This window comes from Amblyraja radiata, chromosome 6 (genome assembly GCF_010909765.2).
Source record: "Amblyraja radiata isolate CabotCenter1 chromosome 6, sAmbRad1.1.pri, whole genome shotgun sequence".
Taxonomy (NCBI): Eukaryota; Metazoa; Chordata; class Chondrichthyes; order Rajiformes; family Rajidae; genus Amblyraja; species Amblyraja radiata.
Window position 1 is genome coordinate 46,335,098 of NC_045961.1, and position 27,361 is coordinate 46,362,458.

General features: G+C 40.5%; 1 protein-coding gene across 2 annotated transcripts in view; it reads left to right on the top strand.

Annotated features, from left to right (window-relative positions):
- Nucleotides 1-25,382, top strand: part of elmod1 (ELMO domain containing 1) — a 33,727-nt gene extending 8,345 nt beyond the window's left edge. The window contains exons 4-11 of one of the 2 annotated variants that reach the window (XM_033022684.1): nt 3,887-3,984; nt 4,303-4,432; nt 5,304-5,437; nt 7,109-7,177; nt 8,698-8,721; nt 19,036-19,086; nt 22,829-22,962; nt 23,503-25,382. In XM_033022684.1, the coding sequence (XP_032878575.1) occupies nt 3,887-3,984; nt 4,303-4,432; nt 5,304-5,437; nt 7,109-7,177; nt 8,698-8,721; nt 19,036-19,086; nt 22,829-22,962; nt 23,503-23,675 (813 nt within the window). In that variant the 3' untranslated portion in view covers nt 23,676-25,382. The remainder of the gene's footprint in view (nt 1-3,886; nt 3,985-4,302; nt 4,433-5,303; nt 5,438-7,108; nt 7,178-8,697; nt 8,722-19,035; nt 19,087-22,828; nt 22,963-23,502) is intronic. The other variant, XM_033022685.1, reaches the window with a different exon arrangement.
- The last annotated feature ends 1,979 nt before the right edge of the window (nt 25,383-27,361 follow it).

The following is a 27,361-nucleotide window of genomic DNA, read 5'->3' on the forward strand; positions in this document are numbered from 1 at the left end:
TCATAGATCAAATATCTGCTCTATCTTTGGTCCTGATGAACTCGAGCATCATCTGGGGTATAAAGGAAATAGAAGCAGGTTATATGACCCCTTGAGCCTATTCTGTCATTCAGTAAAAGCATGGCTGTACTTTTCTCACTAGCTCGAATACCTGTTCTGTAAAACCGTCCTCGGAAACCATTGGTGAGTATCCACTGCTCTCTGGGCAACAGAATTCCAAAGATTCACAGCATATAAGTGAATACATTTTCAAGAGATTCAAGAGTATTTATTTGTCATATGCGTAGGATATGAACAATGAAATTCTAGCTGCAGATCTACAGGCACATTAGATACAAAACAAAAATTAATGTACAATAAATTATTTGATATTGTAAATAAATTAGACATGAGGGTGCAAAAAACCCAGCATATACTGCAACCATAGCGGTGCAAAATCAATAGTGGTTTAGCGCTTAGGTGAACTAATGGGTGGAGTTAAGTAGGGTGGTTGAAAAGCTTGATGGTTAATTTCAGATAGCGTTTTTTGAGTTGGAAGGAACTGTTCTCAGGCTCCTGTACCTTCTTCGGATGATAGAAATGAGAAGAGAGCATGGCCAGGTGTGTCTTTTGATATTAGCTGCCTTCGAGGCTGAACATCCTGTCGATCCCTTCGATGGTGGGGATCTTGGCATTGTCCACCACTTTCTGCGGCTTTCTTTATTCTTGGTGGGAGTAGGCCGAGATCTAAACAATCAGTATGCTCTCCAGCATATACTTGTAGAGGCTCAAAAGCGTATTTGCCGATGTGCCAATTCTCCTCAAACTCTTGAGGAAATAGAGACATTGGTGAGCTTTCTTTGTGATTGCATCAATATGCTGGGCTCTGGATAGATCATCAGAGATGTGTACGCTTAGGAACTTGAAGCTGTTGACGCACTCCACTGCTACCTCGCCATTGAAGACAGGTGATGGTCCCCGCTGCATACCCTTCCAGTTTCAACAATCAGCTTCTTCGTCTTGCTACAGTTGAGAGCAAGATTCTGGCACCATTAACCAGCTTATCGATCCCCCTCCTGTACTCTGAGTTGTGGTATCAATGGGAAATTAAAAAATAGTGTTAGAGCTGTGTCTGGCTGTAGTTATGGGTATAGAGTGAGTAGGGCATGCAGCCCTGAGGTGCCCCTGTGCTGATGATCAGCAAGGAGGAAGTGTTGCCAATCTATACTGATTGAAGTCTGCCAATGAGAAGTTGAGGAATCAGTTTCATACGGAGTAGAGCCCCAGTTCTTTGCGCTTGACAATTAGTTTGTAAGGGATGATAGTGTTGAATGCTGAACTGTAGTCGAACAGCCTCACATACATGTTCCTATTATAAGGTCATGTCAAAAGGTCAAGTGATAGGAGTATAATTAGGCCATTCAGCCCATCAAGTCTACTCTGCCATTCAATCATGGCTGATCTATCGCTCCTTCCTAACCTCATTCTCCTGCCTTCTCCCTTTAACCTCTGACTCGTGTACTAAAGAAGAATCTACCTATCTCTGCCGTGAAAATATCCACTGACTTGGCCTCCACAGCCTTCTGTGGCAAAGAATTCCACAGATTCGCCAGTGCACTGGACCAATATTGGCAAGTGGTCCAGTGCAGAGTGGCAAGCCAGAGAGATCACATAAACCGTCGATCTCTTGTGGCAAATGTCAAATTTATTTTTGCTGCATATATGATCCTTTATAATAATAATAATAATAAATTTTATTTAATGGGTGCCTTTCATACATCTCAAGGACACCTTACATAGTAATCGGAAAGAAAAACATATAATCGGAATAAAACAAGTAATTAAAGACATCACAGTGACACAAATTAAAAACAGAATTCAATCCAAAAACAGAAAATCAAAAACACAGTGTGAAAAGAGAGCAGCGGCAGCCAAAGCGCGCCAGCGTCCACTCTCTCTTCACGGCAGCCATCTTGGACACAGACCTACAGGACTACAATTAGACAAAAAAAATCATCCCCCCACAGTGGATAGCTCTGTGGAGGAAGGCACAATGTCCAGTCCCCATCCCATGTTCACCCCAAAGTCAGGCCTATTGAGGCCACCGCAATTGCCTGTACGGAGGCCCGATGTCCCTGGCCGTTCTCACCGGGTGGTCTTGCCCCGGCGTTGGGAGAGTCCTTTCGGCGGCTGGGCCACTTGGAACGGCCGCTTCTTGGTTGGAGCCCTCGGCTGCCGAAGCCGACAAGCCGACGATATTTTTATCATACATATGATAAAAATAAATGTACTAATACCAATCTTAAGATATGATACTAGATTCTTCAACCTGTGCCCTGCTTCCATGTTGCATCAATGCATTTTAAAGTACTGGTCACAGGCCTATTTTTCTCCTTCCATGCTTCCAATCATTCATGTCTTCCTGCTTTATTGTCCAATTCTGCTTGATCTCCCCAAATGAGTATGAGCCAGAGGAAGAAAAACATAAACATAACAGCGCTAACAAACAAACATGATAACTATAAAAATGATATAGTAATCCCCCCCAAAGATAAATAACATAATCAATATATATGTGAGTAAACTTTAAAGATTGTATAAAGTAATAAATATTAAGAGATATAAAAATAGAATATTTAATAACATTTTAACTTCAAATTTCATAACTTTTTTCAAATAACCATCCTCATTTAATAACTGCCAACATAGTTAATTTTAGTTTTATTACATTTAGATTAAATACAGGTCTACCACTGATTTTCCAGCAACTGGTCGTCTGGCACCTTCTTTAATCTGGACAAACTTACGAGAATGCACTTTAAATCACCACCAAATTTCCCAAACATGCGGTGTCCCGGCCGGGTAAGCCGGCCGTGGCGTCACATTTGCCCCCTCTAGCCAGGGCTGTGGAACAGCGGCCTGGCTGAAGCTGGTAAATCTAATCCCATAGCCCACTTTCGATGCCGTATTTGTGGGCTGGTTTCTCAGCGCCTTGGCGGCCTAGGGGGACTGTTCTGATACCGTTGGCCTCCTCTCAGAGGCCGTGACCTTTGTTGGTCTGTCAAAACGGATAATCCCGAAAGGCTCTGGAACCAAGGGTGCCGGAAAATTGGTGGTCGACCTCTATTAAATTTAGTTTTAGTTTTAAAGATACAGCGTGGAAACAGGCCTATTGGCCCACCATGTCCACGCCGACCAACAATCACACTAGTTCTATGTTGTCCCAGCTTCGCATTCTACACTCTAGGTGCAATTTACAGAAGCCAATTAATCTACAAACCAGCACGTCTTTGGAAAGTGGGATAGAACCCACTCAGTCACAGGGAGAACATATAAACACTGTAAATGCAGCGTCTGAGATCAGGTTCGAACCCAGGACTCTGGCACTGTAAGACAGCAATTCTACCGCTTCTCAATACCTTTTGCTTTTTAAATCTGTACTCGACTGAATATTTTTTTTTAAATCTCTCCACAATTTACTTGTTAGAGGTCTCGAATAACATAATGTTAAATCAGATTGCTTCAAACTTATTTTTAGTTTAGTTTAGAGAAACAGCACAGAAACAGACCCTTCGGCTCACCAAGTCCGCATTGACCAGCGATTCCCGCACATTAACACTATCTTACACCAGGGACAATTTTTACATTTTATATCAAGACAATTAACCTAAAATGTCTTTCAAGTGTGGGATGAAACCAAAGATCTCAGAGAAAATCAACGCGGGAGAACGTACAAACTCTGTACAGACAGCACCTGTAGTCGGGATCGAACCTGTGTCTCAGGCGCCGTATGCGCTGTAAGGCAGCAACTCTACCGCTGCACCACTATGCCACTCTTAACTTTTTGTTGAAGTAGATGCTGTTTGTCTATTGATTGGTTGTATCTTGCATTGTATTTGTGTGGCAGGTACTCCAGTCTGCTGTGGTCGCCCATATGGATGATATAGAGAAGACTGTTGATAATATAATGCAGCTGAAAAAGATTAATCCCGACACCAATCCACAGTAATGACATTTAAACTTTCTTCTATGAACTCTGGTCACGTATTACAATTTACTGTAATTTCAAATGTAAATACAAAATATGTGATGATAATTAACCTTCCACACATAGAATATGAAAGTGAATCTGTCCACGATTTCATATTTATGCCGTTCCTGCTGAAGTGTTGTTCATATTAACGTTTAACGTGTATTTAATATGAATGGAACAATTGACAATATAGATGAGATATTTGAAAACTTCCTGATTCCATTGCATGTGTATGAATAATAATCTATCTCAAAATAAATGTGCTGAAAATGCTTTTCTATTTTGCCAAGGTTTGGGATTTCTCTGCAGGCCTGTCTCCAACAGATTGTAGGATATACAAGATTGATTGCAGAAGTGGAAAAACTCCGCAAAGATCAATATGATTCAGAAAATACACATCATGAAGAAATGCTGTTGAAGGTTAGTAGACGATAAAACTAGCAGTAAATGCAGTAATTATATTCTCCATCCCACTGCAGTCATATGAGATGAACATTTTAAAATAATTAGTTTTTTACTGAATCTATGGCATCGAGTAATGTGGTTTAGTCTTAGAGTCACACAGCACAATCCGTTTCCATGCTGTATGACTATTTTTAAAACTAGGTATCCTCCTTGGTGATAGGAACAGAGATCATTTATTATATCAGAATTAAGCTAATCTTGGTTGTCCCTGTGAACCAACGTTTGTCTTGTCTCACTATATGTCCTTGTAGCTGCATGATATGAGGCCAACTTCTTCCAAGTGAGCAAAATTATTTTTGAAACATCTAATTGTTTTTCTAAGCGATCCTGCTTGGCAGACAACTCTGTTTGAGCTGACATGTATGTTTAACCCTTATATTACCTTATACCAATCATCCCCACTATACAGTTGACAGAATGATTTCCTTCTAGCTTCATCATCACCACGTTTTTTTTGAAGTGGGGGATCCTGAATTGTCCCCAGCTGTGGCCTTCCCATCTGGGATTCTTCCAGTCAGTCATCAATCCAGGAGGCAACTGGTTTGGTCATGGAGACAGAAGAAATAAGAATAATTTCTGAATCAGAGTGCATTCCTGAGTTTTCTAGGTTACAATGCTCCAGTGTATTACCATGGTTTCCTGCTCCCTCATCAGTTCCGAAAAGGAACAATGTCTATTTTAACAACAGCAGCTGCACTGCACTGACCCATTTTATTCAAAACTATTACATACATTAATCCCATTGATGATTGGAGATTGCATTTGAATTCTAATTATTTACCTATTATAATTTAATCAGATTTTTTTTCTCTCTGCTTTCTGTCAGCTGTGGACCTCCCTTCGCCCTGATGTAACGTTGGATGGCCGAATTAGTAGGCAGTGGTGTGAAATAGGTTTCCAAGGTGATGACCCAAAGACAGACTTCAGAGGAATGGGGATGTTGGGGTTGTATAACTTGGTGTAAGTATACATTGAATGAATGAATGAATGAATACGTTTATTGTCATTGCACAATACTGTGCAACGAAATTCCATTACATCTCCTCCGGTTAAAAACAATACAAACACGACAAACATTGACACATATGTACATTTATTAGTAAAAATAAATAGGTGTTTTAAAAGAATTTAAAAGAATTTAAAAGAATTTGGCGGCATTTCTTAGAATTACATTTTGCTTCCCCAGCATTCTCTGTTGGAATTTAGCTCTTTTATCGCACATGGGTAGAAACTATTCTTTAGTCTACCGGTGCGAGCCTTCAGAGTCCTGAATCGCCTCCCAGAGGGTAGCAGAGTAAAAAGGTGGTTGGCAGGGTGGGATGTGTCCTGCTTGATATTTGTGGCCCGGCGCAAGCATCGGGCCCTATATATGTCATCCAAGGAGGGCAGTTGGGCGTTTGTAATGTTCTGCGCAGTTTTTATAATTCCCTGCAACGCCCTCCTCTCAGCCACAGTACAGCTAGCAAACCACACCAGGATTCCATAGGAGAGGATACTCTCTACGGCGCATCGGTAGAAGGACAACAGCAGCGGCTGTGAGACGTTTGCTCTCCGCAGAGACCTCAGGAAATACAGCCGCTGATGTGACTTCTTCACGAGAGTGACGGTGTTCATTTGCCACTTAAGGTCCTGGGAGATGTTTATTCCCAGGAACTTAAAGCCAGTGACTCTCTCCACCATGTCTCCTTTGATGTATAGAGGAGCCGGTTCCTCTCTCCTCTTCCTCCTGAAGTCAACGACCAGCTCCTTCGTCTTCGATGGATTGAGTACCAGGTTGTTTTTGGTACACCAGACAGTCAGTTTTTGGACTTCATCCCTGTAGGCAGACTCGTCGTTGTTGCCTATCAGTCCCACCACAGTCGTGTTGTCCGCAAACTTAATGATCCTATTTGTACTGTGTGTTGGTATACAATCATAAGTGTATATTGTGTACAAAATGGGACTCAGCACACAACCCTGTGGCGCTCCTGTGCTGAGCGTCAGGACCGGGGAGTAACTGGACCCCATCCTGACAGTCTGTGGGCGATCTGTTAGAAAGTCCCTAATCCATCCGCATGTTATTGCATTAATACCCAGATCAGACAGTTTGTCCACCATTCTGCTGGGGATGATCGTATTAAATGCAGAACTAAAGTCTACAAATAACATCCTCACATATGAGCCAGGACGCTCCAGATGTGTCAGTGCAGAATGTAGAGCTGTGTTGATGGCATCTTCCGTTGATCTATTTGCTCTATACGCAAATTGATGCTGATCCAGGGTGGGTGGGAGTGAGGACTTAATGTGGGCCAGGACCAGCCGTTCAAAACATTTCATCACGGTCGAAGTGAGAGCAACAGGTCTATAGTCATTCAAGCTCTTAATGAATGTTGTTTTGGGTACAGGCACGATGGTAGCAGTCTTAAAGCATTTAGGGACAGTGCACGTTAACAGAGAGAGGTTAAAGATTTTGCTGAAAACCTCCGCTAACTGGTCTGCACAGTCCCGCAATACTCTCCCTGGGATGCCATCTGGTCCAGCAGCCTTCCTGGGGTTGAGCAGGCCTTACACATTGTCTTTTCTATTGTTCCCCATCTGCTCCTTTGTGTGTTAATCGAATAAAACACAATGTTCATCTTCCTTTCTGTTCAGATTTTTTGCAGAACATGATAATGCAACTGCATGCCGGGTTCTTTTTGATTCTCACCAGCCAAAATATAGGTAAGTGGACCATATTCAGTCAAAATTCTTTATTTAGAATGTTGTCATTGCATCTGGATCAAATTTCAATTAGGAAACTTTTTTTGCTCCAGAACTGGAATTATACTTATTATCTATAACAATACAAATCCTCACTACAACTACTACATTACACTTAAAACACAGCATAGAATTCTCCGCCTCACGAATGTGATAGCATTGAAGGTCACCTCCAATTTTACTCCCAACTAGTCTATTGTGACATCTTACTGAAAAGTAACATAAAAAATCTTTTTTTTTAAATATGAAGTATCAGCAACTGAAAATGAGCAGTTGAGGTTCGGAAGATCTAATTTGGAGGTGAGCGATTAAACAATGCAAGTTTCTGTTTCAGACATTATATGGAAAAGTTAAATTGATTCCACCACTGAACAGCAATAGAAGGATTATTTCTCTCGTATATTTTTCTTCCTCAGGCATTCAATGACCGCACCAACATAATATTGGCACCCTTACTGCTGAAAGTGCTCATATTGATAAAATAAAGCATAGGCATGAACTGAATCACAACATTTAAGAATTGCGCCTGCAGGTTTCCTACTTTAAACAAACCTACTTAACAAGTGAAGACCAAGAAAAATGTTTTGTGCACATCAGTGTTAGATGATCAGTGACAGATTTCTTTTTAAGTAACCATTCTCCAAAGTTTACACCGGCGCACTTCAATGTGTACAACATGCACATACATGCAAAGGACTTCGGGGTGGATGGGGGGCTTGTGTCATGATATTAAATGATATTTTGAAAACTGTAATTGCACTATTTCTTCTGAAACTTTATTTTAATAGCAGAAATTCAGAGCAGGGACCTGTACAATTACATTTTTCCCCTTCAGAATTTAACATGAATGAACAGTTGGAAAAGCAGCAGGCTTTTACTTATGCCAATATGTCTTATTTTGTTGTTAATAGTTTGACCATGTATATTGAGGGATTCAATAACTGAAACAGGTCCAAACCGGAGGGTTGAAACCTGCTTTGGTAAAAGAGCCATAACAGGAAGTCCATAGAATCAATTTTCTGCAGAGGTAGGTTTGTTCTTTAACTTTAGATTGTTAATTATTGGGCCATCCCACTCCTCTTCCCATCAGTATCCTCAAGCTCCTCCTGCCCCAATCATCTCTTTGATTGACTAACATAGCCCTTCTCCTCACCGGTGGTCTTCCGTTCCTCTGCACCTCCCACCCATCCATCCCCAATCGAATGTCAATCACTTCACAATCTCCACCCTTCTTCATGGCAGGAGAGCGAAGAAGGGAATCTCTTTATATACATTTGTACATATAAGGTCAATTTTACCTTGTGGAACATTTGCTTCGGAGCAGTAAAATATCTGTGCAATGACAGACACCAGTTACACACTTTTCATGTAAATTATTGTCACCTCATTTCCATCCTGTGCATTATATTTACTTTTATTATAAGTACCAATGCCATCTTAGTTCAGCATTATATTATTTTACTTTCATCCTTTTCTTTTAGGGAACTAACTAAGGAAGATGTAAGGTACTTTTTAATCGTATTTTATTTTAATTCATATGAATCTTTATATTAAGCACATTGTTTAATAAGCATTTTCATTAATCAATCGTTTTAAAAGGTGCTAGAGTCATAGACTGATACAGTGTTGAAACAGGCCCTTCGGCCCAACTCGCCCACACCGGCCAACAATGTCCCAGTTACCCTAGTCCCACTTGTCTGCGCTTGGTCCATAACCCTCCAAACCTTTCCTATCCATGTACTTGTCCAACTGTTTCTTAAGTGATGGGATAGTCCCAGCTTCAACAACCTCCTCTGACAGCTTGTTCCATACACCTGTGTGAAAAAGTTACCCCTCGGATTCCTATTTAAGAGCCTGTCCCACTGGACGAGCTAATTCAAGAGTTCTCCCTAGTTTCCCCTGATTCGAACTCAGAGAATTACGGTAATAGCCGCTCATAGGTACTCGGGGCTCTCGTGGACAATTTTTAAACATGTTGAAAAATCTTCACGAGCTTACCGCGTTTCCCGAGTACCTGCCGTTAACGTTACGAGCCGCTAAGAGACGTCCTGAGCTCCAACGTACCCGCTACGTACATTCTACGTGCTTACCACTTTTTTTTTTTTTTTTTTAAACTCGGGAGAGATCTTGAATTACCTTAAATCTTTTGCCCTTCACCTTGAACCTATGTCCTCTGGTCCTCGATTCCCTACTCTGGGTAAAAGACTCTGTGCATCTACCCGATCTATTCCTCTCATGATTTTGTATACCTCTATAAGATCTCCCTCATCCTACTGCGCTCCATGGAATAGAGAACCAGCCTACTGAACCTCTCCCTATAGCTCACACCACCTAGTCCTGGCAACATCCTCGTCAATCTTCTCTGAACCCTTTCAAGCTTGACAATATCTTTCCTATAACATGGTGCCTAGAACTGAACACAATATTCTAAATGTGTTCTCACCAACATTTTATACAACTGCAACATGACCTCCCAACTTCTATACTCAATACTCTGACTGATGAAGGCGAAAGTGCCAAAAGCTTTTTTGACCACCTTATCTACCTGCGACTCGACCTTCAAGGAACCATGCACTTGTACTCCTAGATCCTTCTGCTCAACAACACTACCCAGAGGCCTACCATTTACTGTGTAGGTCCTGCCCTTGTTTGACATCCCAAAATGCAACACCTCACACTTCTCCGTATTAAATTCCATCAACCATTCCTCCGGGGTGGGAGATTGCAACCTTCACGTGGTCCGCCCTGTTTCGACGAATGCAATCAACCCGGCGTGCACAATCAAATAAGATCAAATAGAACAAGTTGTCGTACAACTTTAGGCTGTGCACGCCATAAGCAAGAAGAAGAAGAACCAGTCTTCTGCCCACCTGGCCAATCGATCCTGCAGCAATCCTTCACAACCAACTTCACCATCTGCAAGACTACTAACATTTGTATCATCAGCAAACTTGCTCATCTTGCCTTGTATGTTCTCATCCAAGTCATTGATCTAGATGACAAACAGTAACGGGCCCAGCACCAAACCCTGTGGCACACCACTAGTCACAGCCCCCCCCCACTCTGAAAAGCAACCTTCTACCATCACCCTCTGCTTCCTTCCAGGGAGCCTATTTGTTATCCATTCAGCGATCTCTGAATATCTCTGTATATTCTCTCCCTCAGAATACTCTCCAGTAACTTACCAACTACAGATGTTAAGCTCACCGGCCTATAGTTCCCAGCATTTTCCCTTCTTGAAAAGAGGCACAACATTTGCCACCCTCCAATCCTCTGGCACCACTCCTGTATTTAAGGACGACTCATAAATTTCAACCAGGGCTCATGCAATTTCCTTTCTAGTTTCCTGCAATGTCCTTGGATATATCTGATTAGGCCCCGGAGATTTGTCTACCTTCAAACACGACAGTACCTTCAGTACTTCCTTGACGGTAACCCTGACTGCTCTCATGACAATTCCAGTCACTGCTCCAATTTCCTCCATCCTACTGTCTTTCTCCTCGATAAACACAAAGGAGAAATACTAATTGAAGACCTTGCCCATCTCCTGTGGCTCCACACAGAGGTGACCACTTTTATTCCCGAGAGGTCCCACTCTCTCTCCAGTTACCCTTTTCCCCCTTATGTATTTATAAAATCTTTTCGGATTATCTTTTATGCTACCCACCAGAGCTATCTCCTGGCCCCTATTTGCCCTTCTGATCTCCTTTATTAGTTTGCTCCGTAGTTCCCACAACTCCTCCAGGGATACACTTGATCCCAGCTGCCTATACCTGTCCCATACATCCTTCTTGTTTTTAACGAACGTCTCAATTTCCCTCATCAGCCAAGCTTCCTTACGTTTGCCTGCTTTGCCTTCACTCTAACACATCCTGAGCTCTCTTCAGTACATTTAAAAACATCCCACGTGGCCAATGTTCCTTTCCCCTCAAATAACCTGCTCCAGTCAACTTGAGCTAGACATTCACTCATACCCTCAAAGTTGGCCTTACCCTAGTTGAGCATTTTAACACGTGGACCCTCTCCCTCATGATCCATAATTATCGTAAACCTAATCGAACTGTGGTCACTTGCCCCAAAAGGCTCCTCCACACACACTTCATTAACTTGCCCTTCCCAATTTCCCAATACTAGATCCAGCGTTGCCCTCTCACGTGTGGGGGCCTCCACATACTGTTTAAGAAAACTCTCCTGAACACTTTTAAGGAATTGCACCCCATCTAAACCCTTCACGCTATGATTTTCCCAGTCTATATTGGGAAAGTTGAAATCCCCTGCAACAACCTTATTTGACCTGCAGCCATCTGCAATCTCCCGGCATATTTGCTCTTCTAACTCCTGTTGACTATTCAGGGGTCTGTAGTACACCCCAAACAAGGTGATCATCCCTTTCTTGTTCCTCAGCTCCACCCATATAGCCTCATTAGACGAACCATCCGTAATGTCACCTCTGAACACAGCCGTGACATCCACTTTAACCAACAATGCAACTCCCCATCCTCTTTTTTCCTCACCCCCATCTCTCCTGAAGCTCCTGTACCCCGCAACATTGAGCTGCCAGTCCTCCCCTCCCTTAACCAGGTTTCAGTCATGGCTACAAAGTCCCAGTTGCTTGTACCTAGCCATGGCCTAAGTTCATCTGCCTTACTCGTCAAGCCCCTTGCATTAAAAATACCTGCTGTTTAAACCAACCCTCCATACTCGCTCTTTGGCTTTTTGCCTATTCTGTCCATTAATCTTTCCCACACCACCCTCCATACCAACTTCTAGCCTCTCCTGTGTCCTGCACGAGATCCCACCCCCCTGTCCATCTAGTTTAAACCCTCCCGTGTAACATTAGCAAACCTTCCCACAAGGATGTTGGTCCCCCTCCAATTTAGGTGCAACCCGTCCCTTTTCTACAGGTCACCCCTGCCCTGGAAGAGATCCCAATGATCCAGAAATCAGAATCCCTGCCCCGTGCACCAACTCCTCAGCCATACATTCATATCCTCTATCTTCCTATTATTGCCTTCACTAGCACGAGGCACTGGAAGCAATCCTGAGATCACTACCCTGTAGGTCCTGCTTTTCAGTCCTGCCCAATTCCATAAAATCTTGTTGCAGAACCTCCTTCCTCTTCCAACTTCTATCATTCGTGCTAACATGCACAACAACCTCCGGCTGCTCCCCCTCACTGTTGAGGATGTCGTGTTATTCTATTTCTCAAGCCCTCTGGGGAATATAGTACTTTCCCGTTTTCAGTTTTTCAACCTCGGGGAACCTTGCCATGCTCCGATCCTGCTTTGCATGTTATTGCAGTCTGACCATGAATATTTAGCAAGAAAAAGGACCACACATTAAATTCTGTCTGGAAAGAACTCATTCTCAGTGTAAGGAAGAGTGTAGTATAAAAGAAAGTATAGGAAAACATGCTCAGTAATATTAATTTGCTCCTCATCGAATGCTACAACCCCTTGAAGAATAGAAATAACCAGGCAAAAAAAAGCAAATCCTGGAAATCTGAAATAAATTGAGAAAATGTTGGAGGTATTCAAATGGCCAGGCAGCGGACATGGAGTGAGAAATAGAATTAACATTTCAGGTCCGTAACTTTTCATCTGTAACATCTTCTACTTTTACACATAATAAGCCATTCATGGTTATGATATGACTCAAGGATATCTAGAGGGAGTTTATTGGGCTGAAGTGGCACCTGGTCTAAATTATGATTTCCATCAATACCAGGTGAAAGTTAACTAAGTTCTTTAGAACAACATTATGGGAGGATGAATTCACTCTGGTCTTTCAAAGAACACGGTATTGGGGGTTCAGTATTGATGTTAAAGCACACGGTATTGGGGGTTCAGTATTGATGTGGATAGAGAACTGGCTTGCAAACAGGAAGCAAAGAGTAGGAGTAAACGGGTCCTTTTCCGAATGGCAGGCAGTGACTAGTGGGGTACCGCAAGGCTCAGTGCTGGGACCCCAGCTATTTACAATATATATTAATGATTTGGACGAGGGAATTGAATGCAACATCTCCAGGTTTGTGGATGACACGAAGCTGGGGGGCAGTGTTAGCTGTGAGGAGGATACTAGGAGGCTGCAAGGTGACTTGGATAGGCTGGGTGAGTAGGCAAATGCATGGCAAATGCAGTATTATGTGGATAAATGTGAGGTTATCCACTTTGGGGGCAAAAACAGGAAAGTAGACTATTATCTAAATGGTGGCCGATTAGGAAAAGGGGAGATGCAACGAGACCTGGATGTCATGGTACACCAGTCATTGAAAGTGGGCATGCAGGTGCAGCAGGCGAAGAAAGCGAATGGTATGTTAGCATTCATAGCAAAAGGATTTGAGTATAGGAGCAGGGAGGTTCTACTGCAGATGTACAGGGTCTTGGTGAGACCACACCTGGAGTATTGCGTACAGTTTTGGTCTCCAAATCCGAGGAAAGACATTCTTGCCATAGAGGGAGTACAGAGAAGGTTCACCAGACTGATTCCTGAGATGTCAGTACTTTCATATGAAGAAAGACTGGATAGACACGGCTTGTACTCGCTAGAATTTATGAGATTGAGGGGGGAATCTTATAGAAACTTACAAAATCCTTAAGGGGTTGGACAGGCTAGATGCAGAAAGATTGTTCCCGATGTTGGGGACGTCCAGGACAAGGGGTCACAGTTTAAGGATAAAGGGGAAATCCTTTGGGACCGAGATGAGAAAAGCATTTTTCACACAGAGAGTGGTGAATCTCTGGAACTCTCTGCCACAGAAGGTAGTTGAGGCCAGTTCATTGGCCATATTTAAGAGGGAGTTAGATGTGGCCCTTGTGGCTAAAGGGATCAGGGGGTATGGAGAGAAGGCAGGTACAGGATACTGTTGGATAATCAGCCATGATCATATTGAATGGCGGTGCAGGCTCGAAGGGCCGAATGGCCTACTCCTGCACCTATTTTTCTATGTTTCTAAAGGCAAATGAGATGTGTTTTTAAGTAGTTTATGATTAGAAATCAAATGGAATAGCTTAATATAGCCTACTGTTCAAAACTAGGTGGGAAGGACAAATCTACCAGATTCCCTTACGAAATAATCTGCTATAAGGAATTTATGATAAATAAATCAGGCTCACTGATTCAGAACTTCACACTCAGTTCGGGTTAAGCATGTAAGGCAATCTTCGAATGAAAACTGATCCTGTATTCTGTTCTTTAATGAATTATCTACCTATGCCAATATATGAACCTTAACTGATTCACTGGAAAAATATATTAGAATACATTTTAAATCAAAAAGTCAATTCTAGGTTTGTTGGAATAGTAATAGACCAGCACCGCAAACGTTGCAGGTGTTTTACTGTACTTACAGGGTTACGGTCCCGGAGCTGGCCACTGACCCGACCAATACAAACAACAAGTTGACCCATGCAGCTAGGCATATCACTGGCTTTCAGAAACATTTCAAGAACTGAAATGGGAGGGAGAGGAGCCAGAGGTCGTGGTACATATAGGTACCAATGACATAGGTAGAAAAAGAGAAGAGGTCCTGAAAGGAGAATTTAGGGAGTTAGGAAGAGGGTTAAAGAGAAGGACCGCAAAAGTAACAATCTCAAGATTACTGCCTGTGCCACGCGACACGCGACAGTGAGAGTAGGAATGGAGTGAGGTGGAGGATAAATGCGTGGCTGAGGGACTGGTGCAGAGGGCAGGGATTCAAGTTTCTGGATCATTGGGACCTCTTTTGGGGAAGGTGTGACCTGTACAAAAAGGACGGGTTGCACTTGAACCCGATGGGAACCAATATCCTGGCGGGAAGATTTGCAAAGGCTACTGATGTGACTTTAAACTAGAACGGTTGGGGGGAGGGACTCAAATAGAGAAAGCTGGTAGACAGTGTGTGAGGCTGGAGGCAGAGAAGGGAAGCACTCAGACCCAACATGTTGGGGAGAAAGAAGAAAAAGATAATAAACAGAGAATAAGAGGCGGTGGGTTTTTTAAATGTATATATTTTAATGCTAGGAACATTGTAACAAAGGTGGATGAGCTTAGAGCCTGGATTGACACCTGGAAGTATGATGTTGTGGTGATTAGTGAAACATGGTTGCAGGATGGCTGTGATTGGAAACTAAATATTCCAGGATTTCGTTGCTTCAGGTGTGATAGAATTGGAGGGGCAAGAGGTGGAGGTGTTGCATTGCTTGTTAGGGAAGATATTACAGCAGTGCTTTCTTGGTTCTTCTTGGTTTCTTGGTCCTCCAAAATATTCCAAATGGAATTTAAACTGGAGGTGGTGAAGGGAGGGCTTAAGCCAGAAAGGGTTATTCTTTGGCAGGATAGATTAGAGGGGGCTATTTGGGTGGAACAGAGAAATGGGATAGATGTAGCAACACTTATAGGGGTGTATTATAGACTGCCTAATGGGGAGCGAGAATTGGAAGAGCAAATATGTAAGGAGATAGCAGATATTAGTAGTAAGCACAAGGTAGTGATTGTGGGAGATTTCAATTTTCCACACAAAGACTGGGAAACATATTCTGTAAAAGGGCTGGATGGTTTGGAGTTTGTAAAATGTGTGCAGGATAGATTTTTGCAGCAATACATAGAGGTACCTACTAGAGAAGGGGCAGTGCTAGACCTCCTGTTAGGAAATGAGACAGGTCAGTTGACGGAGGTATGTGTTGGGGAGCACTTCGGGTCCAGTGATCACAATACCATTAGTTTCAATATAATTATGGAGATGGTCAGAACTGGACCAAGGGTTGAGATTTTTGATTGGAGAAAGGCTAACTTTGAGGAGATGCAAAAGGATTTAAAAGGAGTGAAGTGGGACATTTTGTTTTATGGGAAGAATGTAGTAGAGAAATGGAGGGCATTTAAAGGTGAAATTTTAAGAGTACAGAATCTTTATGTCCCTGTTCGGTTGAAAGGAAAGAGTAATAATTGGAAAGAGCCATGGTTTTCAAGGGAAATTGGACACGGTTCGGAAAAAGAGAGAGATCTACAATATTTATAGGCAGCATGGAGTAAATGAGGTGCTTGAGGAGTATAAAGAATGTTAAAAGAATCTTAAGAAATAAATTAGAAAAGCTAAAAGACATGAGGTTGCTTTGGCAAGTAAGGTGAAAGTAAATCCAAAGGGTTTCTACAGCTATATTAATAGCAAAAGGATAACGAGGGATAAAATTGGTCCATTAGAGAGTCAGAGTGGACAGCTATCTGCAGAGCCAAAAGAGATGGGGGAGATATTGAACAATTTCTTTTCTTCGGTATTCACCAAGGAGAAGAATATTGAATTATGTGAGGTAAGGGAAACAAGTAGCATAGCTATGGAAACAATGAGGATCAAAGAAGAGGAAGTACTGACACTTTTGAAAAATATAAAAGTGGATAAGTCTCCAGGTCTTGACAGAATATTCCCTAGGACATTGAGGGAAGTTAGTGTAGAAATAGCAGGGGCTATGACAGAAATATTTCAAATGTCATTAGAAACGGGAATGGTGCCGGAGGATTGGCGTACTGCACATGTTGTTCCATTGTTTAAAAAGGGTTCTAAGAGTAAACCTAGCATTTATAATCCTATTAGTTTGACGTCAGTGGTGGGAAAATTAATGGAAAGGATACAGAGATAATATATATAATCATCTGGATAAACGGTCTGATTAGGAACAGTCAACATGGATTTGTGCCTGGAAGGTCATGTTTGACTAATCTTCTTGAATTTTTTGAACAGGTTACTCGGGAAATTGGTGAGGGTAAAGCAGTAGATGTTGTCTATATGGACTTCAGTAAGGCCTTTGACAAGGTTCCACATGGAAAGTTGGTTAAGAAGGTTCAATTGTTGGGTATTAATAGTGGAGTAGCAAGATGGATTCAACAGTGGCTGAATGGGAGATACCAGAGAGTAATGGTGGATAACTGTTTGTCAGGTTGGAGGCCGGTGACTTGTGGGGTGCCTCAGGGATCTGTGTTGGGTCCACTGTTGTTTGTCATATACATCAATGATCTGGATGATGGTGTGGTGTGAATTGGATCAGTAAGTATGCAGATGATACTAAGATAGGTGGTGTTGTGGATAATGAAGTAGATTTTCAAAGTCTACAGAGAGATTTAGGCCATTTGGAAGAGTGGGCTGAAAGATGACAGATGGAGTTTAATGCTGATAAGTGTGAGGTGCTACATCTTGGCAGGACAAATCAAAATAGGACGTACATGGTAAATGGTGGCGAATTGAGGAATGCAGTTGAACAGAGGGATCTAGGAATAACTGTGCATAGTTCCCTGAAGGTGGAATCTCATGTAGATAGGGTGGTAAAGAAAGCTTTTGGTGTGCTGGCCTTAATAAATCAGAGCATTGAGTATAGAAGTTGGGATGTAATGTTAAAATTGTACAAGGCATTGGTGAGGCCAATTCTGGAATATGGGGTACAATTCTGGTCGCCAAATTATAGGAAAGATGTCAACAAAATAGAGAGAGTACAGAGGAGATTTACTAGAATGTTGCCTGGGTTTCAGCACCTAAGTTACAGAGAAAGGTTGAACAAGATAGGTCTTTATTCTTTGGAGCGCAGAAGGTTAAGGGGGGATTTGATAGAGGTCTAAAATTATGAGAGGGATAGACAGAGTTGACGTGGATAAGCTTTTTCCATTGAGTGTAGGGAAGATTCAAACAAGAGGACATGATTTAAGGATTAAGGGACAAAAGTTTAGGGGCAACATGAGGGGGAACTTCTTTACTCGGAGAGTGGTAGCTGTATGGAATGAGCTTCCAGTGGAAGTGGTGAAGGCAGGTTCGTTTTTATCATTTAAAAATAAATTGGATAGGTATATGGACAGGAAGGGAATGGAGGGTTATGGTCTGAGTGTAGGTAGATGGGACTAGGGGAAAGTAAGTGTTCGGCACGGACTAGAAGGGCCGAGATGGCCTGTTTCCATGCTATAATTGTTATATGGTTATATGATTATACTATGTTACTTTGGAAAATTTAATATACAAAATGAGAAAAATTCAAAAAATTGCCATCCGGGCCAGTCCCTCTTTTCACTGCTATCATTGAACAGAAGGGTCTTGACCCGAAACATCGCTCTTTCCTTCTCTCCAGAGATGCTGCCTGTCCCGCTGAGTTACTCCAGCTTTTTGTGTCTTATCATTGGACAGGAGGTAAAGTCCCACACCAGCAGGTTCAGGAACAGCTACTTTCCTACAACCATCAGGTTCTTGAACCAAATTATACAACCATAATCCTATCTTGACAACAGAACACAAGGGTCCACCTCTTGTACTACTTTGGACATTTTTTTCTATTTGTGTTATTGTGTTTTTGCATCTGGATTTTTGTGTCATCTTCTTTTTAGAATCTTTGTATAAATTTCTTTTGTGCATTTGTCTTATGCCATGTGCCTGTGATGCGGTTGCAAGCAAGATTTTTCATTGTATCTGTACTTCACTGTACTCGTGCACGTAACAATAAGCTTGGACTTGGATTTTAGTACAGGCATAATGGATTGAACGGCAGAGCAGACGCAATGCCCAAATGACTTACTTCAGTTATTTCTTATCATTTGTCAATACAGATTTTAATATCCACTGGAACTTTCCTTTAAAAGGATTAAACATTCTAAAAGCAGACTACATTTTATTAGGATTGATTTCCTTGCTGCCTTAGTTCATCTCATCTGGGATGCAGACACAATCTTTCACTTTGTAAAGTGTTCAGTTGTTTGTGACTAAAATCCAGTTGCCGTGGTTACAGTATATAATAACAGTGCAAACTTATCATAAATGACTAAGAACATTGATCAGAAGAAATTAATTTGTTTTATTTAATTTCTTTAAACAGTAAATTGAATAAAAAGGAGTTGGAAAAGAAAAAGTTTGATCAGGCAATAGGGTGAGTATTTCACTTGCAATCTGCCATTGATAATTCTAATTACACTGTTCCTGACCATGAATTATGACGTCCATGTCCGAGGTGAACTGAATTATAGCTTATGATCTGCAAAAAGAATAACTGTTTAGAACTACAGAGGCTAAGAGCTGGTTGGGTGTTCATCTTTTGGATGTGCCTAGTGGTACAAAGATAAAAAACTAAAACGGATAATTTTACTATTAAAATCAAACAAATTAATTTATTAGTATTATATTCAAGCTGTCACTTGCATATATTATCTATGTTTTTAAATATGGAAGTTAACTATCTTTGTGATTTGTTCTCGTCAACTAGAAATGTATTTATTCAATCAGTCTTTTACCTTGAGGTGGGAGAGAAACTGTTCACCCTATTGGTTTGGTGCACACATTCTCTCCCTTATCATGCTGGTTGTTCCATTTATCACTGGCCTTCAGGATCAGGTCCTGCCCATTCGTTTTTGATGCTTTTTATTGAACAAGCGCTCATTCAGGAACTCTGGTCTTAATGGTCATATTCCTTTTCTATGCTTTATTTTACTAGCTGGGTCATTACAATTTGTTTAATTTGCTGGCTTCTCAGGTATGATCTCGTTCTAGGTAGGAATAGATCGCTGATTTGCATCAAATATATGGGTGATATTAAAACTATATTCACTCAAGCATTGCTGTGGGACCAGAACATGTCCACTATACAAGAAGATCCTGCACCCTATGCCAAATATCATGGCGCAAGGGAATCGCTCATACAAATCTATAGTCATATAGCCTATCCAGCCTCGCCTGACTACTAAAATACATTGTTTCCAAGACACATTCTGGAGAAATTCCTTTGCATTTATTTCACATCCTTCCTATAATGTGATGATCTACACACAGTTCTCCAGCTATGGCCTAATAAGTGTTTTATAAAGTTGTACTAAAAACTCCTGACCCTTGTATACTATACCCTGGTTAATGAAGGCAAGTATCACATATGTTTTCTTCACCACATCATCTACTATGCCTTATTTTCCTGGGTCCAAGAGTTGTACACTAAGGTCCCTCTGTTCCTCAATATTCCCTGAAGCCCTAACTTTCGTTGTCTATATCTAACCCTCATTTGCCCTCCCAAACTAAATGAGCTCACACAAAGCATCACCCTTCAAAGAAGTAGATATTTTATCTCAAACAAGGAACCATATCAGTAAGTTGGTCTCTCACTCCTCAAAATTAAAGATTGGTCAAAGAAATAAATTTCTATCTGACCTGAGAGTGATTTTCTTCCTTCAGCTCAAAATAATTTGCATGTTTTGTCTTTTAAGAGACTGCTTGCATTTAGAAGCCGTGAATGCTATTCTGAGATATAAGCCCTGCTTTGTAATACAGCAGCTATTTCACTTGTTAACAGTTAAGAAGTAATCCATTGCTCAATGTATTAAACATATGATGTTGTTATGTATCTGAACTAAAGCAATTCAAACAAATTCGCTCTGGACAATAAAGAAGCAATGTTTTTTTTCTAACATAATATATATAACAGAATATATTAAGACAACAGTTTAACCATTGTTCATTAATTATAACCATTTAATTCTGTTCATCCACTGATGGAATAAAGTGCATTTCAAAACTGCATTAATTTGGATTTAACTTTCATAATTATTAGTGATTTATTATACAAAGTAAATATGAGGAAAGTGTACGGAATTCATATTTGTAATATATTCATCAATAAACCTTTGCTTAACAAAAGTAATCTCTTTCCTGCAACATTAATATAAAATAAAGCTATCATACTGTAGACACAAAAAGCTGGAGTAACTCAGCGGGACAGGCAGCATCTGACTGAAGAAGGGTCTCGACCCAAAACATCACCCATTCCTTCTCTCCAGAGATGCTGCATGTCCCGCTGAGTTACTCCAGCTTTTTGTGTCTATCTTCAGTTTAAACCAGCATCTGCAGTTCTTTCCAACACACTTCTTCTTCTTCGAGTCCGTTGCAATCTCAGATGTCGTTCTGCCAGTATCTGGCGCAGGTCACAGCTGGTCGGGTCGGTTCAGCCAGGTCCTGGGGGCTGCACTGGGGGGCGTCGTCACACTCCAGTAGGTGGGACATTGTCTGTACTGCTCCACAGCTGCATGTGTCTTCTGCCTGGTAGTTCCATGCTTTCATAAGTGCTTTGCACCTCCCCTGCTCCACTCGTAATCTGTTGAGGGTCTTCCAGGTTGGCCATGGGAGGTCGTGTCCGCTGGCGAGGCATTCGGTCGGAGTGATTCCTCTCTCCATCCAGTCGTGGGCTCGTGTGTTGAGCTGGTTCCATTCATCTTTCCAGATGTTGGTCCTTGCTGTTTCTTTGGTTGTCTGGAGAGGTGGGACTGTCTGCAAGAAACTGGCTCTGGATTTCAGTCGGGGTGGAGGTGCTGTGTGTCCGTGCAGGGGGTGCCTGGTATCGATCTCCTGTGCTCTCCGCTCGTCTTGGGCGACGATGGATCATCTGATATGGGGGGGGGGGGGGGGCAATACCAGCTAGGGCGTAGAGGCACGGGACTGGCGTTGTCTTTATGCATCCCGTGATAATGCGGCAGGTGTCGTTGAGGGCTGTGTCAACCAGTTTGGTGTGGTGGGAGCGGCTCCAGCATGAGCACGCGTATTCAGCTGTGGAGAAGCACAGGGCTAGGGCAGTTGCACGGATATTGTGGTTACCATTTTTACCACATGGAATTTAGAAGGATGAGAGGGTATCTTATTGAAACATATAAGATTATTAAGGGTTTGGACACACTAGAGGCAGGAAACATGTTCCCGATGTTTGGAGAGTCCAGAACCAGGGGCCACAGTTTAAGAATAAGTGGTGAGCCATTTAGAACAGAGATGAGAAAAAGCTTTTTCACACAGAGAGTTGTCAATCTGTTGAATTCTCTACCTCAGAAGGCAGTGGAGGCTAGTGGAGACTCACCCAGCCGCTCAATTCTATCAACATATGACAGTCCCACCATCCCGGGAATTAACCTTGTAAACCTATGCTGCACTCCCTCAATTGCAAGAATATCCTTCCTCCAATTTGGAGACCAAAACTCCACACCATACTCCAGGTGTGGTCTCACTAGGGCCCTGTACAACTGCAGAATAACCTCTTTGCTCCTATACTCAACTACTCTCATTATGAAGGCCAACATGCCATTCGCCTTCTTCACTGCCTGCTGTACCTGCATGCTTACTTTCAGTTACTGCTGAACTCGCTGTACTTCCCCTTTTCCCAACTTGACACCATTCAGATAATAATCTGCCTTCCTGTTTTTGCCACCAAAGTGGATAACCTCACATTTATCCACATTAAACTGCATCTGCCATGTATCTGCCCACTCACCCAACGTGTCCAAGTCACCCTGCAACATAGTATCCTCCTCGCAGTTCACCCTGCCACCCAGCTTTGTGCCTACCCACATCGTTAGGTGTCCTGTTATATTTGTGGCAGTGTCTACAATTCCCACATTGACATCATTAGCCATCTCAAATCCCATAAAATATAAATGGAAGCAAGTTCACCTTGATCCCAAAGGACTGCCTCACAGGAAGAAATAACCGGGTAATTTGCTCTTTGCATCATTACTGCCTCCATTAGATCCATTTGAAAATTCTACCAAAATATATATATTTTTTTAACTATATGCTGAATAGTTTTGTCATATTATTTCAATGTAATCACATTTTTACCTGTGCATTTATTGCTCTCTAACTTACAGGTTTTCATTTGCTATAGTGGGAATTAATATCACTGACCTTGCATACTCTCTGCTTATAAATGGATCATTGAAAACTCATTTGTATAATGTTGCTCCTGAGGCGCCATCCCTTGTCCAATTCCACAAAGTCTTCTGTAAGTTGATTCCGCATATAAACAAGTATCCTTTTCGTGAAGTGATAGCTGTTGAAATGTTGTTTTGGTTTTCCAGCATTAATGTTCCCTGAAAGCTTGGGTATAAATATATAGTAGCAGTTATAGTTTGTTGTTTATCTATTGTTTGAGTTTGGATCCAAATATGCAAAGTCTGGATGCTCTAATCCCTGTTCAGATATACTGTAATTTATAGAACCAGATTGTCAGAACACGTACCCTGATGCAATACTTTTTTTTACTGTAATGTAAGATTATTTTCAATTTATTCAATCACCAGTACTAAACTTGCCAATGTATGCTCTTGCTACAGTTGCTGAAAGCTTGACCTCTTCTTATCCTGTTAATATAACACACCCTGCAACTCAGTAGATCAAATGTTTCACGTTGCCTGGCTTTCATTTTAGGGCTCTAAGTCACTGAATAATTCAAGGTGCATTGTTGTAAATTGCATTGTTTACTGTTCTGTCCACATTTTAACTTTCAAGATGATAAATACTTGTTTTCCCTATGATCATGCAGGCTACCTGATGTACGAGTTTCACAAATTCTGGATTGAAGAGGATCCTCTTGACATAATGGAATTTAATCGTGTTCGAGAGAAGTTCCACAAGCGGATTATAAAGCAACTTCAGAACATGGACATGACCCTGTGCCCTCATTTTGCAGCCTCAGAAAGTCTGATGAATATGTAATCATCCTTCCATTTGTCATATCACTGCCTCACGTCCGTACAAGTCTGTGAGTTGATTTTAAGAAACTGAATTTAAATCACAGCATTGATCACAACCAGCATATCTAATGACCATGGTGACTGTATGCATGCTTTATTTTAAGTATAATACTTCTCTATTTGGAACAGTATAAAGTACTACACATGCTATACATTCACGTGAACAATGGAGATTGTCTCCATAAACATTTGCTCATATTGTGGCAGCATGGAGTGTTACATTTTAATCATTCTAAGAAACTTTTTGCAATGTTTACATGCATAAACTCTCATACACTGCTCCTCTCTCATTCTGCTTTGAAATGTTGTAATCTGTAGTTCTGTAGTCCTTTGATTTAAAAACCTTTAATCATGATTTGCACAAAATTACGAACAATATTTATTGTTGAAGAATGTATTTTGATCAAATAATTTGTGAATATACATAACTACGCACATTAATGGCATTTTATGGAATTTAGCTATATATTTGGTAACTTTAGCATCCCAACAAATATAGATGTGTACGTTTATTGAAATTGTACTTCAGTATGTATAAATTAGAGCAAATATCTTTTTGTTTTGATAGATCTGTTCTTCAAGTTTAGTCGCAAATAGCTCGTACTGTCTGTCAAAAAATCTGAGAGTTATCTGTTCTCAGCATTAAATGTAATTAGCAGTTTGACACTATATGACATTATTAATCTTACTTACTGATTTGCAGACTAGCTTTTGGTGCATGTGAATGTACAGTAGACCACACATTTGTTTCTAAGTGTCTTCCTGGATAATAAACAGGTAGTTTTGTGAATCTATCACACCAGTGCCATATTTACGAACAATGACTGCTTGAAGATTTAATAACCTTTTTTTAAGCATTGTTAATCCCTGCCATGGCATATGTACACATAAATGTATGGTACTGTTTAAGAAGCAATAGATGATGAGTTTATAGTTAAAATATTGTAGTATATGAAGTTCATTAAAGGACCATCACCAAGATGAAAATGTGTTTATTAACACAACAAATATAAAAGTATATATTGTATTTAATTGCAACAGCTTGTCATTTGTGCAGATCATCTTAAAGTTAATGCGTACTTTTTCTTCTCAATCTTTGATTAATTAAGTTGATGGTCCGCAAATTATCCAGAACTTATTTTTAAGCAAGCTGTATACTTTTCATTTTGTATTTTTCATTGGTGTTAGTATTGTAATGAAACAAAAAATACAAGATTTTTAATGTAATACTATAAATGTATTATTCTTTGCTTTAATACCTCACCTCCCTCAAAATATGTGAAGTTTAACATACTTGAGCATACTGGATTTTAATGTTGTTTAATTTAAGTATAGTAATGTCATTATCATAGGATCCTCCAGATTTTGTTAAAGAAAAAAATATTTTTTTGCAATTGTAACTTCTTTGAACATTGCCTTAGTATCTGTAAGGATCACTGTATTAATTGTGCTTGTTTAAACAAAGTATTCTGATTTTTTAAGAACAGCATGAATCATGCATATTTTCACTAATTATCAAATGTATCTGCAGTTAATGAATATCTGAACTTTTGCAAGATAGCTATGTTTGCTTGCCTAAATTTATTTTTTCTCTTCTCTGCAATGAAAAAAATATCTAAAAGGAATATTCCTAAATGCATCCTTTGTAATAAATTTACTTCATAATGCATTTTTTACCTCTTAGATGGAAGAGTAAATATTAAGACTTTTCTCTTCATTTACTAAAAACATGTGGGAAAATGTGAAGGTATCAATTGTGGGAGGAATAATAAAGAAGTATATTGTCCAAATGGTGAGCAATTTCGGAGCTCCAAAATGCAGAGTTCTGTGTCATTCTAAATCTTAAAAGGCTAATATGCAGTTGTGGCATAATTAGGAAAGCTTTAAGAATTACTTATTGCTAGGGAATTGACTATAAATATAGTTTCAGTTACATGCTGCATTGGTATGACAACTTCTGAGTACACTATTGGCCTCCTTATTTACCTAAAGATCTTAATGCAATGGAAACAGTTTGGAGGTATAACATTTTGAGGGGTCTTGATAAAGTATGTGTGCAGAAGATATCACAGAGCTCTGCAATCTTTCACCATTGATATAATATGATGTTTAATTAATCCTGCCAAATGGGCAAGTTCACATCTTCTCACATTTTTAATCAGCGACCCCAATTCTAGATTTTAGATACATAAAAACACTTCTTCCCCGCATCCATCCTGTCAGGTGCGTTTGTCATATCTTTGCCCACTCACTTAACAGATCTATATCCCTTTGCAACTGTCTTGTATCCTTTTCACAGATTATTTTCCTACTTCATATTATTAGCAAATTTGACAACCATGCCTTCATCCAAATCATTTACATAAATTGTAAAATGTAGAGGCCTGAGTACGTGTTCCTTTGGTGCACCACTTGTTACATCTTGCCAGTCAGAATGGACTCAGTTGTGCCTATTCTTTGTTTCCTGTTAGGCAGCCAATCTCTATCTTTGTCAAAGGTACACAAAATTGCTGGGGAAACTCAGCGGGTGCAGCAGCATCTATGGAGCGAAGGAAATAGGCGACGTTTTGGGCCGAAACCCTTCTTCAGACAGCTTGAACACTCTATCTTTGTCAATATGTATTCTACCACATAATGAGCCTTTGCTTTCCACAGTAACCTTTGATGCCGTCTCTTTATCATATGCTTTCTGGAAATCTAATAATAGTATCCGCTGGTTCCCTTTTATCCAATAGCACGTGTTACTACTGCAAAGGATTCCAATAAATTGGTCAGACCTGATCATTCCTTTCACAAAAATATGTTGAATTGCCGTATCAGCTTGAATTTCCTTTAGTGTACTGCTATGACATTGTTAATAAAAGCTTCCAATATTTTCCCTGTGACAGAAGTTAAGTGGCCTGTATTTTCCTGCTTTGTGTTTCTATTTTTGAATAGAACAGTTATATTTGTTATATTCCAATCTAAAGTAATGGTCCCCAAATCTGGAGGATCTTCGAAAATTAAAACAACTACCAATTATTTTTAAACCTTAGGAATGAAGAGCATCTGCATCCAGCAGCTTGTCAGGCAACAGCTGCAACAGTTTGCTCTGGAATAGTTCCCTGGTGATTGTAATTTTCCCGAGTTCCTCCCCTCTCCCCCCATGATTTGCAACTATTTCTTGGATGTTACTGGTAGACACACAAAATACCGGTTCTATTCTTCTGCCATCTCCTTGTTTTCCATTATTAATTCCGCAGGTTCACCTTTTATTTGGACCAATGTTTATTTATCTTCACTTTTCACTTGAAATATATTATTGCTATTTTACTTTTACTGAATAGGCACACTTTACTTGAGTAATGAATATATCTGGTTATGTCACAATTAAAATTAAATACTGCAATAGTTAAGATCTGGCATACCAGCACATTTACAATAGATAATCTACTATCTACTCTTCTAATGTAAGAACAAAGTTCCATTAGAATATCTTTTTAAGGACTGAACTCCTCTAAGTGGTTAGAAATGGGAACATATTCTTGCATAAGTTTAATTTAAAATTATATTTTAAACAATTGAAATAACATTGGTTGTTCTACTTGAGTGGTACTATTGTTTAATGGCAAAATAAAAACTAATACGTTATTAGCTATAAAGGAACAA